At 54.8% G+C, this 12149-nt stretch overlaps 1 protein-coding gene across 1 annotated transcript in view; it reads left to right on the forward strand.

Moving 5' to 3' along the window:
• Hhat (hedgehog acyltransferase) overlaps positions 1-12149 on the forward strand; it is a 199362-nt gene that overhangs the window by 134512 nt on the left and 52701 nt on the right. Inside the window, exon 10 of the mRNA XM_055609242.1 lies at positions 4094-4295. Within this exon, the coding sequence (XP_055465217.1) occupies positions 4094-4295 (202 nt within the window). The remainder of the gene's footprint in view (positions 1-4093; positions 4296-12149) is intronic.

Consider the following 12149-nt stretch of genomic DNA (forward strand, 5'->3'; position numbering starts at 1 on the left):
TCCAGGCCGATGCTCTTGGTGTCCCCACAGGAAGACAGTGACCACCCAGCCAGGCCGGGCAGGAGCAGGCTCCAGGCCGACAGTGACCACCCATTGCTGTTGTTAGCAACCACAGAACCAGCTGTAGGACATACTAAGGAGCCATCCCCTGTTCCTGCTTCCTCCAGAGACGAAGAGTGGAAGTCCTGCCTCCTGCGTGGGGACAAAGCAGCCCTGTGTTTTTGGAGGCCTTCAGTGTCTTAGTTCCCGGGATGTAAGGACTTGTCAGAGAGTGTTCTGGTCAGCTCCCGTTTTCAAAAGCAAAGGAAGAGCTCATGGTTTAAGGTAGCTGCGTGTGAGGAAGGGGTGCTGAGACACCCCAGGCTTGCACACTGTTTCTCTCGGAGTTGGGTCAGTGTCTTCCTAGCGGAGGCTTCTATTCTGCACTGGTTTTCTGACACGTGAAGCACATTTTTTCTTTAGTGTCTGCACAGTTTTAATACGCATACAGGCGTGTGGGTACTGTGATGTTTCCGTTAGCCACAGTAGTTCTTAGTGCTTTGGGAAATGGCCATCCTTTCCAAGCTTACCATGTCACAGTGACATCGTGGTGGCCCGGGTACCACAATCAGGCCACGAGTCCAGCCAAATCCATCCCTGCTGCATGGTGCACGCTGTTCACCAGCACGCCTCTAGGGGGCGGCAGAGCTCCAAGCAAGGCCTGCGCCCTGTAGGCATGCTCAGACCAGGGCCCTCTCTCCTCGCGCCTCACCTAACCGGTCCACCTCCCATGCTCCAGTCGCCCTCCCTATGCACCTGGCACCGTGGCCTGAAGCTTCATGGTCCCTGCTGCTGCGTCACAGCCGGGAATGCCCGTGTCACCACAGATCCTGGGTCTGTGTCTTCCGGTGCTCTGGATGCCCTGAGGGGTCAGGGAGTACTGAGGGCAGAGGATATGTGCTGTGTGGACAGCTGTGTGTGTGTGTGTGCACGTATGTGTCCAGGGTTATCTGTGTGTGCACATGTGTGTCCAGGGTTATCTGTGTGTGCACATGTGTGTCCAGGGTTATCTGTGTGTGTAGGCATGTGTGTGTATAGGTGTGTGTGTATATACGTGTGTGTACAAGCAGAGGGTGGCTCGGATGCTGTTTCTTGGTGCCAGCACCTTCCTGTTGTTGTGAGACGTGGTCCCTTTCCAGGTGCCTGCCTGTTAGTGCAGACACTTTCCAGGGAGCCTCGTGGCCCAGCTTTGGTTTTGTCTTCACTGCAGGGACTGAGTCCTCGTGCTCACGCTCAGCCTCCTCAGCCCGTCGGGACATGCCCAGTATAGACACCTGAGCTGTGGGCATGATTGCTGATTTGGTTGCTGAGTGGACTTTTTCCCACCGTTTCTGAGGTGACTCCAATGTCGCATGACCTCGGTGTTCTTTCTGACTTGGAGAGAGACGGGGGTGCCAGCACGAGGCTTGGGTGCCAGGAAAACGCTGGCTCTGGTGGCGCTGGTGCGGGCTGTGTCTCCCTCGCAGTTTCTTCTCAGTTTTCTCACCCACGAAACGGGATTAGCCAAGTGACTTAGGACCTACCTACACGAGAAAGGTGTGCGAGAGGTGTTCGAGAGGCGTGCGAGAGCAGGAGACATCTTGGGAAGATGCTGACGGGTGCCAGTGCTGGGACTGTGGGGATGGGGAGGAAGGGCTGGGGTGAAGCCGGACCCAGTCGTGAGCATGGTGTGGAGGAAGACGCCGCTGAGCAAGTCAGTCCAGTGAGTGTGAAGCCACTAGAGAGGCGCTGGGACGTCGGGGGACTCCAGCTAACAGCCCTAATGGGGTTCCTCGCGCACATGTCCACGCATAGGCGCACACACGTACCGGTACGTGTACCTGTGTGTACACATGTGGAGCCCAGGGGACGGCTACGGCGTCCTTTCTCGGGTGCTGGCAGCGTGTGAGCCAGCCTGCTGCCTCCCTGGAGGCACACGTGTCCCTGGAACTACGCTTTGGTGGAGAGAGTGTGTCCTGGAAATTGAACTCTGGTCCTTGCGGGGGCTTTGCACGCTGAGCCACCACCCAGTCTCGGCCCAGCAGCTGAGGAGGCTGGGGCAGGGACGGGAACAAGGATGTGAGGAGTGACCGAGTGAGGCAGGGAGGGGCCCGCTCTGAACTGACCTAGTGGACACTTGTATGGCTGGGTGCTGCCGGGCAGACAAGTGTGAGAGCCAGGACTGGGGGGGGGGGCACTTAGAGGAGCTGCTAGAGACACAGGCTTTGTGGAGGAGGATTTGCATGCGTTGAGTGGTAGAGTCCCTGTGGGAGCCCTAGAACTCGGCCTCAGCCGTGGTCCCACTCCAGTTAGCCAGGGCCAGAAGTCCAGGCGTCGTGGTTCGCAGGGGCCAGTGAATGACGAGGCCAACTGCTCTAAGGGCAGGAAAAGGGTTTATTGTAGATACAAGGGAGAGCAAGGCCAGGGGCAACATGGCCAGCAGATCAGACCAGCCATGGGAGGAGGGAGAGGAAGACAGGAGGGAGAAGAGAGAGAGGAGGGAGAGGAGAGAGAGGAAGACAGGAGGGAGAAGAGAGAGAGGAGGGAGAGGAGATGGAGGAAGACAGGAGGGAGAAGAGAGAGGAGACAGAGGAGAGAAAGGAGGGATGAGAGGAAGACAGGAGGAAAGAGAGAGGAGGGAGAGAGAAGAGGGAGAGGAGGAAAAAGAGGAGAAGCGAGGAGAGAGAGAAAGAAAGACAAGAGAGGAGAGAGGGCAAGAGGGAAAAGACAGTACCAGGAACCAAGAAAGCAGAGCCCTGGGAAGGTGAAGTGAAGCCCAGCACACACACACACTCACACAAACACACACACACACTCACACAAACACACACACACACTCACACAAACACACACACACACCCTGAACTGGGGGGGTCCGGGTGGGGGCGGGGAGGGAAGTGCTGGGAGCAGCCGCAGGTACTGAGCAAGGATTCTTTTTGGGACAGTGACTGCTCAGGACAGTAACACGGCTGTTGAGAGAGGCCTGGGCAAATGGTCCTGAAAGCTTTCCCAGCGAAGAACAGACGTTGCGGAGAGCCTGGGGACGTGGTGGACGCTTCCCCAGCAGGTGCACAGGTCTGAAGTCTAGCCCCAGAATTTGGGGGGAAAAAGTTTAAGGCGCCAATGACACTGCACAACGTAGTGTCTGTTGAATCACCCCTTGGTGTCTCAGTAATATGCTTAATTTTATGCATTGTTTAAATTATTTCAAGTAAAATACGCACATAGTTGTTGTCATTTGTTTTTTGATCTGATTAATGTTATTGATTTTTGGCTTCTGCCCAGAAGTTTGTTAAAAATGCTTTTACGTCACACTTCTTCCACAGTAAGCAGGTAGTCGCGTTCTGGGATGGCAGGTGCAGACCACACAGCATTGGAAAGAATCAAGTAAAAAGACCCGTGTAAAGCGTCTGGAAGACACTGTACTCGGATGAAGGCCACTTGTCCCGTCCTGCAGAAAAGTGGGACAAAGGGGAACTGACCCCGTGAACCAAGGCCTGTGGGCTCTTGAAAGCCCACAGAGGAGGGATGAGGGCCGCCCCTGGGCTTCCAGACCCTCAGAGCCCCAGGCGTTAGAGGCTCAGGTGGAGAGGCTCACAGGCCAGCATGTGCTGAGGCCTGCACTCTTGACTCCAGGGCTCCTCTCCCTCTGGGCCAGGCCGTTTCCCTTCCTGTGCACCCACCATGTGAGGGCCTGCTTTCAGCACCTGCATTTACAGGTAGACCTCGTGGTCTGGTTTTGAACTGTGTGTGGCCGTGACAGCCAGTATCCTTATAATGCTAGCAGCTGTGGCGGGCCCCAGGGCCGGGCACGTCCATGGCTTCTCTAGGTCACTGCTGCCCCTCTGGCCTCTGGTAAGGGCTCCTTGGTGTGCATGTTTGTCTAACTAAGGCCACACCCTGTGGAAGTGTGGGGGTTCGCCAGCCATGACTGAGGTGGAGAATTCAGGGGTGCCTACACTTTCCTGAAAGCGGGATCTTTGTACCTTAAACAGTAACATTGGGGTCGGAGGGCGTCAGGCCTGAGAGCAGGGAGACACACTGCCGTAGCTCTCACAGCCTCCTCTTTCTCCAGGTACGTGTACATTCCCCTGGGAGGGTCCCAGCGTGGCCTCCTGGGGACGCTGCTTTCCACTGCCATGACGTTCGCATTTGTGAGCTACTGGCATGGCAGCCATGAGGACCTCTGGAGCTGGGCAGCGCTCAACTGGCTGGGAGTGACCGTGGAGAGCGGAGCCCGGAGGCTGCTGGAGAAGCCCCTCGTCCGGGAGACCCTGGTGAGCAGGTCCCTCGCTGCCCGTGTGGCAGGGACAGCGAGCAGAGGGGACGGGCGTGGGAGGGCTGGCGGACACCACATTCACTCCAGCGTGAGAGTTCTTGCCAGACAGTGTCCATGCGTGTGTAAGAAGCATGAGGGGCAGGCGGGGAGGCTTGCGAACCAGCGTTGTCTAAATGAGTGTTGGCTGGCTGGATACAGGAGTGAATACAGTGACTATAAAAGCCTAGGTGTCCATTACAGAAAACAGAATCCAGACAAGAGTGAATGAACAACAACCTTCACACCAAGACTCCTTCTTCTAATTACTTTCTTTCTGTGCGCACACACTCACACGGCCATTCGCATAGGGGCTATGGTGGCACTTCCACTGCCCCTCTCAGCCAGGAGGCCTCTGCAGAGCTCCGGTGCGGACACGCGGTGACGCGTTTAATTGCTCTGTTACTAACCATCTCGGTGTAAATCGTATTGCTGTGGACATCCTAACTCGACAAGCTCCCCCGAGCAAAGCCGTCAGAGGCGTCTGCTGTTGGTGGCTCACGCTGCACGCTGCTCACTCTTACTACCCTGGAGCCGAGCTGCCCACCCCTGAGGCCCCTGCCAGTCCTGATGCTGGCTGGCCTTCAGCTTGTGATGGAAGCTGTCTGGCACTGGCGAAAAGGCAGTTAAGGGGCAAAACCACACCGTATCTAGAGCTGTGACTTGGCCATTAATTGGACCCTTCCCCTCACAGATGTTTTCAGCACAACACATATATTTTTGCCTTGTGAGCGAGTCAGCTGACATGGAATCTCCCAGGAAATCAGTGTTTCTGGATATGAACAGTGCTCTGCCAACCCGAGAAGAATGACCCAGAAGCAAATGTGTCAACGTCTGCTCTCATAGCCGGCGATAAAACACAAAAGAGACTCCACTGGGGAAAGTGATGAATGTGGACGAACTCTACCGAGTGCGTGAGGCTAGAGCAAACATGTTTAAAAATCACTGAGGCAGAGCGACTGTGCTGAGGCTTGTTCCAGTTAAGGTAGCCCCAGCACAGAGGGCGGCTATCTCAGTGAGCACTGACACGGAGCGCACGGCGAGCCCGAAGACGTCAGCGTGCTCGGGCTGCGCACTCAAAGACAGTGGGAGAGACGGCTCCGCCGCCTCGAGCTTGGTGCTCTTAGGAGGACCTGGGCTTGTTCCCAGCCCCACATGGATGTTCGCAACCACTCGGGCCCGCAGGGGATCTGCAGCCGCCCTCTGGCTTCTGAGAGTGCTGCTCTCATACGCCCAGAGAAGCCTACACACAGATACATAAAACCAAAATAAAAAAGAAAGATTTCCTTCGGTAGTGGTGCCCGGCATTCAGAAGGCAAGGACCACCTGTGAGGTCTGTGGGAGCTTCTGAGAGTGGTGTCAGCATCACGCAGAAGGCCGTGCAGGGCCACGTCCTGAGGACGCCTTCCCAAGGCGGAGTGTTCCTCCCCGAAGCCCGAGAGGTGCAGAGGGCTCGCTCCCTCAGCCTCGGCTCTGTGCGCCCCTGATCCCCCAGGAAGGCTCTACCGTGGGCAGAGATGAGGCAGGGCAGGGCTCCGAGTCACGGGCGGATGCTCTGGACTATGAGGGCGTAACCGGGCTCTTCGCTGTGACCTACCACTAAGCTGAGCCGGATATAAACCACGGAGAAAACTGGCTCAGCAGGAGCTCTTGAACACAGGACTCGCCACACTGTAGGGTCGTGACCCCAAAGGCCTTGTGTGCTCACCACCTTAGACATGACACCCGCAGTCCAGGCACCAGGGACCCAGCAACTTCATGTGTATTTCGTGAGATAATTCTTTCATATGTTACAAACCGATTCAATTCACATATTTGTTACTGCGGGTTATGAAACTTCACTCAAACACCAGCTGTAGTTTGTCTGGAAGACTGGATGGAGCTTGTATTAACTCTTTGTTGGGGCAGAAGAGATCCGTCACGGAGGATAAGACAGGGCCGAAGGAGCACAGGGCAGCTGGCCGCATCGCCCTGCTGTCTGCATGCTGTCTCTCCACTCCACTCAGTCCGGGGCTGCAGGCTGCTGGACGGTGCCCCTCATGGGCGGGATGGTCCCCTCAGCTAACCCAGTCTAGAAACTTCCACAAGCCGAGCTGAGAGCTTTGTCTTGAGGAAATTGTGTTGTCAGATTGAAAGCCTGTGTCAGTCACCACAGTGTTCATGCTGCTGAGAGGTCCTGCTGCCCGGCCCAGGGTGCGGGCAGCCTGGGCTTGTCTGTGTAGTTAGCGCTTCCGGAATGGCTCACTCTTGGCTCTTCTTTCCGGCCTGCTCAGCGGCCCTCACTGCCTCTTACGGTTTAGCAGAGACTCTGTTCTCCTTTAACATTCCAAATGCAGACAGCTGAACATGAAAGCAATCATTTATTGACAATTCTTGGTGGCAAGTGTATGGAGGTCAGAGGACAGCTTTGTGGAGTTGCTTCTTTGCTGCCTTATCCCGGCCTCCTGACAGCTGGATCTCCCGGAGGCATTTTCTCGGTTGAGCTCTCCTCTCGGAGGACTCTAGCTTGGGGGCAAGTTGAGGTAAGGCTAGCGGGCCTTGCATGTATGTTTCTGTACCATGCGCACGGCTGATGCTCACCGACCCTAGCGAAGGGTGTTGGATCCCCGTGGACTCAGTTACAGATGGTTGTGCGCTGCTGTGCGGGTGCTGGGATGTACCCAGGTCCCCTGGAAGAGCAGTTACGGCTTTTGACAGCTGAGCCATCGCTATAACTCCCTATTTTATTCAGAAATGGCAATCTAGGTAGCTTAAATGTGGTCTAGGCCATCATCTTGAATAGTGCAGTTCTAGAACATAATCTCTTTTTACAAAAAAAAATTAAAAATAGCCTATTTGACTGTGATAATTTAATTTTAATTTAGCTTTATATGTATGTGTTGTCTGCCTGTGTGTATGTCTGCGTGCTACAGTGCATTCAGTGCAAGACAAAGGCATCGGGTCCTCTGGGACTGGAGTTACTGGTGGGTGTGAGCGGCCACATGGGAGCCAGGAATGTCACACAGTCCTCTAGAAGGGCAGTGTGTGCCCCTAACCGCTGAGCCACCCCTCCAGCCCAGACTTCTCCATTAATGGTGCTCTGTGCCATGCATCCTCCTGCTTGCTCTCTGCTGACTCCCTCTGTGAGCCTGTGCTCCCTCGCTTCAGGTGTGTGCTCCATTTAACGGCACCATAGTTTCTCCAGTTGCTCAAAGCCAAGCTCACGAGCTTTCCCTTCCCCCACATGCACTGCTTCTCCTGCCTCCTGACTTGACCTTGGGGTGTCACCTGTAGCCCTGGGACCCTGGGACCCACGCTGCCCTCAGTCCGTGGCTGGCCACCCAGCAGCATCTGATCAGCCGCTCCTGTTTCACCCCTCAGCCCACCACCTCCTAGTGCCCAGTACTGTTTCTTAGTAAGAACCCAGCCACACTGCTCCCTTGAAAGCCCAGTGGTTAGGGAGATGGCTCAGTGGCGCAGAGCACTTGCTGAGGACCTGGGTTCTGTTCCCGGCATGGCGTGGCGGCTCACAGTGGTCTGTCTGTACCCTGAGTCCCAGAGGGGATCCAGTACCCTCTTCTGCTCTACAGAGGCGTTCTATGTTTATCTACATCTGCATGTGTGCAGAACACCCATACCTGAAAAAAACCTTTAGAAAGGAAACTCAACCGTGGTTTCCCATCTTCTCAAAGTTTAGGACAAACTGGGAGGCTTTGCCCAGCAGTGTCTTGAAACTCGTCCCGCTAGCCCTGGCCCCCGCTAGCCTGGCCCCCTAAGCCACACCTGCGTCACACAGGCGCCTAAGCTCCTGAGGTGCCCTCTGTGCCCACCGTAGCCCATCCTTCACACTGTTTTGGTAGACGGCTTGTTTGTGAGCCCTATGCTGGTTTTTCTTGCCCAGGCAGGCCCCTCTGGATAATTCACATGTCCACTCCTATCCCAGCTGCTATCGCTTAATGAAATGCTTTTGGATGCTTAGTCCCTGATTCCCTCCCTGATCTTTGAGTTCAGGGAGGTCGGACAAACAACATATAATGGCAATTATCACAGTATTTGGCACAGTGCTTTGTGGGGTGGAGGAGATGTTTTCTGACTTCAGTGAGGAGAGCAGAGGAGGAGGGGCTTCTGCGGTTGTGTGGTGGTTGCCTGCTGGAAGAAGCTGGGCGGGAGGAGAGCTGTTGAGCATTGTGCTGGGACAGTGTTTTAGAGCAGTGCAGATGCCAGTGGGTCCAGTGATAGCAAAACGCTGCCTTAACACTCAGTAATGTGCATAGATGAAAGAACATCATGAAAAGGAGGGGAGATGCCGCCTGCTGACACCTGCTGGCTCCCAAGAGGGGGCCTCTTGGCCCTGACTCTGGGAAGCTGGCAAAGGCATTTTCACCAAGCTGCCTTACTGGTTGAAGTAGAGGAGTTGCTGAGGCAGCCAGTCTGACACCATCCCCTCCAGGGATCCAGAATTTGTGTTCAGCCTTGAAGTCTCTTAGTTAGTGGTGGCAGTCCAGAAGCTTCTGTGAAGTGGTTGCTTTCTGCTAGCTGGGCTCTGATCTCTCCTTGGAAGGATGACCTTCCAGGATGCACGTCAGTTATTCCTGTGCAACGATGAAGCCGTATCCCAAAGGGCTAACCCACTCCGCTCAGTCCTGATTTCCACTTTATTGCACGATTTATATAGTCCTCCTCCCTGTGCCCCTCCATCCTGTTCTTCCCAGGAGTGTCTGAGTAAGAGGACACAGTCCTTTATGGGGCAGAGGAATCCTGCTTGAAGACTCAGGAAACATACAGGTCAGTCTAATGCTGCTGGAGGGCGCCGATGTTCTGGTGCGTCAGAAGGAAGGCAGACGGGGCTTTGGTTCCGCTCACCTGCTCCGCTGTGGTTTCTAGTCTGACTTTGAACAAACAAGCAGAGCGGCTCCTTGCACTTGGCAGATGACAGGCTGTGAACAGCTGATGCCATCAGCACGGTGGTGGCTTGAAACACAAGCACATAGCTGGCTCTCGAGGTCCAAGTGCCATTCACACTGCGGTGACCTGGTTCTGTGGATCCTGGCTCAGCAAGCGACAAAACACACACAGTGGCCGCTCGGCGGCTCAGCTCCTTCAACCAGAAAGTCTTTCTTCATGGTCAGAGGTCACGGCCCGAGGGCCTGGCTGAGGGAATGCAGAAGGAATCTGCCCACGAGGAGCCGAGTCCTTTGTAGCAGCCGCTGGTTTGCAGTGCTCATTGGACATAAGCCTATGGGCATCAGAGCCTGCGTAGGCATGGCAAGCCTGGCCCTTCATTCTTGATCGGTGTCTTGCGTGAGGACACATGGCCAAGCAGTGAAAACCCTCAGCCTGGCGCCACAGGATCCCTCGGGCCAGCTCTGTGTTCTCTGTCTTCATGTGTCAGGGCAGCTGTCAGCTTCTGTGGGAAATGGACGTGCCTTCCTAGCCTTCTCGTCATGTCTAGTAGCCAACATCTTTCTTGGCTTCTCACCGTGGTGGCAGATGCTTTAGGTTTGAGACCCGAGACTGTGGACTAGAGCTTATCTGTGTCTGTGACGAAGGGTTCCATATGAAAACGAACGTGTTTTCACAATGTAAGAAGGCACTGACTGACATAACCTTGGCAGGTTTGGCTCAGAAGAAGGGTCCAGTCTAGAAATAAGGATTGGAGAGCACATGGATGGAATTTTGGATGTATGATAATGTTTGAGACTGAGAGAGAGGCTGAGGAAGGGCAAGGGAGGGAGGGAAGGGACGGGAGGGAGAGGGGAAGGGGGTGGGAAAAGGAGGGGAAAGGGAGACGAGGGAAGGAAAGGTGTGATGAAGACAGATACGTCCACACGGAGTCTAGAACACCCCAATACTTAAGAGTTGGTTGAAGAAGGGAACCAGAAAGAGGTGTAGAAATTTAGGGGTAGCTTTGCAGGAGCCAAGAAGAGGCTTTTTCACAGAGGGGAGAGCTTGCTAGGGCAATGCCATTCAAAGATGAGGTAAGGGAGACTAAGGGTGAGCCCCAACTCCTCTCCCTGTGGCCTTTGGTGTCGTTGAAAGGAATGCCATATGCCAGCCAGCTGAGGACTTTAGCCAGAAGGAGGCTTCTGGAACATTGATGTTCATGAGGGAGGGAGTTGTGAGCTAAGCTCGTGGGAATGGTCCCCAAAGAGCTGGGTTTGGGTGGAACCCCGACGAATGAGAAGTGGCATTGAAGGGTCAGAGGGAGAAGCCTGGCCTTGTCCCACACAGCTTGAACCTGGGTGCCGTGTTGGAATCCAGAGCTGACATGACAGCTTGGGAGAAAGGTGACTGGAGAGACTGAAAGGTCCCCGTGTGAAGGACCTGAGTGCCATCCTGAAACTTCTGGAAATGCAAGGTCCTTAACCAAACGAGGTGTTAAGTTAATTAATATATTAATGCCATAGGTCAGACCAACATGCTGGGCCAGCTCCAATGGCTGGACCAGGCCTGTCCTTACAGCCAGTGTGTTCCTTGGAGGGTGTGGCCGGTTGGTGCCCCTCCATGGTCTCCTCGCCACAGCCTCTTTAACGAAGCTGGGAACAGGCTGTGTGAACTGGTCTATACCTTTCCTTCTTGGTGGGAATCTGAAGCCTGGCTCCCACCCTCTCCGGTCTGAGAGTCAGAGCTCTGAAAGCGACTCCCTTCAGCTCAGATGGGCTTGAGCCGGGCTCAGCCCTTGGCTCCCCTTTGCCGAGGCTTCCCCGAGGGCAGCTTTGGCAGGGTGTCTAGTTTCCCCTGGAAGGCTGACTGGTGGCTTCAGCCCCTTCTCCCACCAGCTCTGCTCTGGGCAGGTCCCCGCTCTGATCTGCTGCTCTCCTGGCACAGCTGTCCCGGCTGAGGGCACAGACCCACCGAGGAGAGCTTTTCGCCTGGCTCTCCACAGATGAACTTGGGGAAAAGAGAAACTTGTGAAATACCCTCTCTGGGCTTTCTCCCGAAGGCCGGGTCTCTCTGACTCCCCACAAATTCCCATTATCCCCTGGAAGCAGCGGGGTGGAACTGCTAAGATTCCTGCTGTTGAGCCCTTTGCTTTTCTCCAGAACATGCTCATGCTAAGTGCAATGTATGTTTATGGTGTGTGTTTATGTGTGTGTGCTGTGCCTGTGTGTGGACGCATGTATGAGTGCTCATTTAAAGCTCCGAGGAGGCACAGAGTACAGGGCTTCCAAAATGAAAATTTTCTGAAGCGTCTCACTTCCCTCCAAAGACCTTGAAATAAACTCTGCTTTAAAAAGCACGCTGAGCAGCTGCTGGCCTTGTTTGAGATGAGCCGGGCTGGCAGCCGTGCCTGCAGCTACCCGTGCAAAAGGAGGGGCACACTTGAGGTTGAGGCCTGCTTCCTCTGCTGTGGGCCCTGCTCAGGTAGCAATGGTTCAGCGACCCTTGACTGCATCTCACGGGGGTGACAGAAAAGATCATGTATAAAAGGTACAGGGCCTCCAGCAAGCTGGCTGTGCTCTTGAAAGGGACAGTGCTGGTGTGATGACAGTGTTGGTGTGATGACAGTGTTGTCGTGATGGCGGTGTTGGTGTGATGGTGGCATTGGTGTGATGGTGTTGGCATGATGGTGGTGTTGATGTAGTCATGGTGTTGGTGTGATGGCAGTGTTGGCATGATGGTGGTGTTGACATGGTGATGGTGTGATGGTGTTGGTGTGATGACCGTGTTGGTGTGATGCCATTATAAGAAAATGTGCTCTTGTTAGGTGAAGATGAAGAATAAGCCAGACAAGTCAGTGAATTGCCTGTAAGCACAGGAGCGCAGAAAAGCAGTCACAGGCCAGTGTGGAAGTCCCTGCTCACCTGAGGGGATGTCACGGGAGCATCACACCTGT

This window comes from Psammomys obesus, unplaced genomic scaffold (assembly GCF_907164565.1).
Source record: "Psammomys obesus unplaced genomic scaffold, mPsaObe1.curated_primary_1811, whole genome shotgun sequence".
NCBI lineage: Eukaryota > Metazoa > Chordata > Mammalia > Rodentia > Muridae > Psammomys > Psammomys obesus.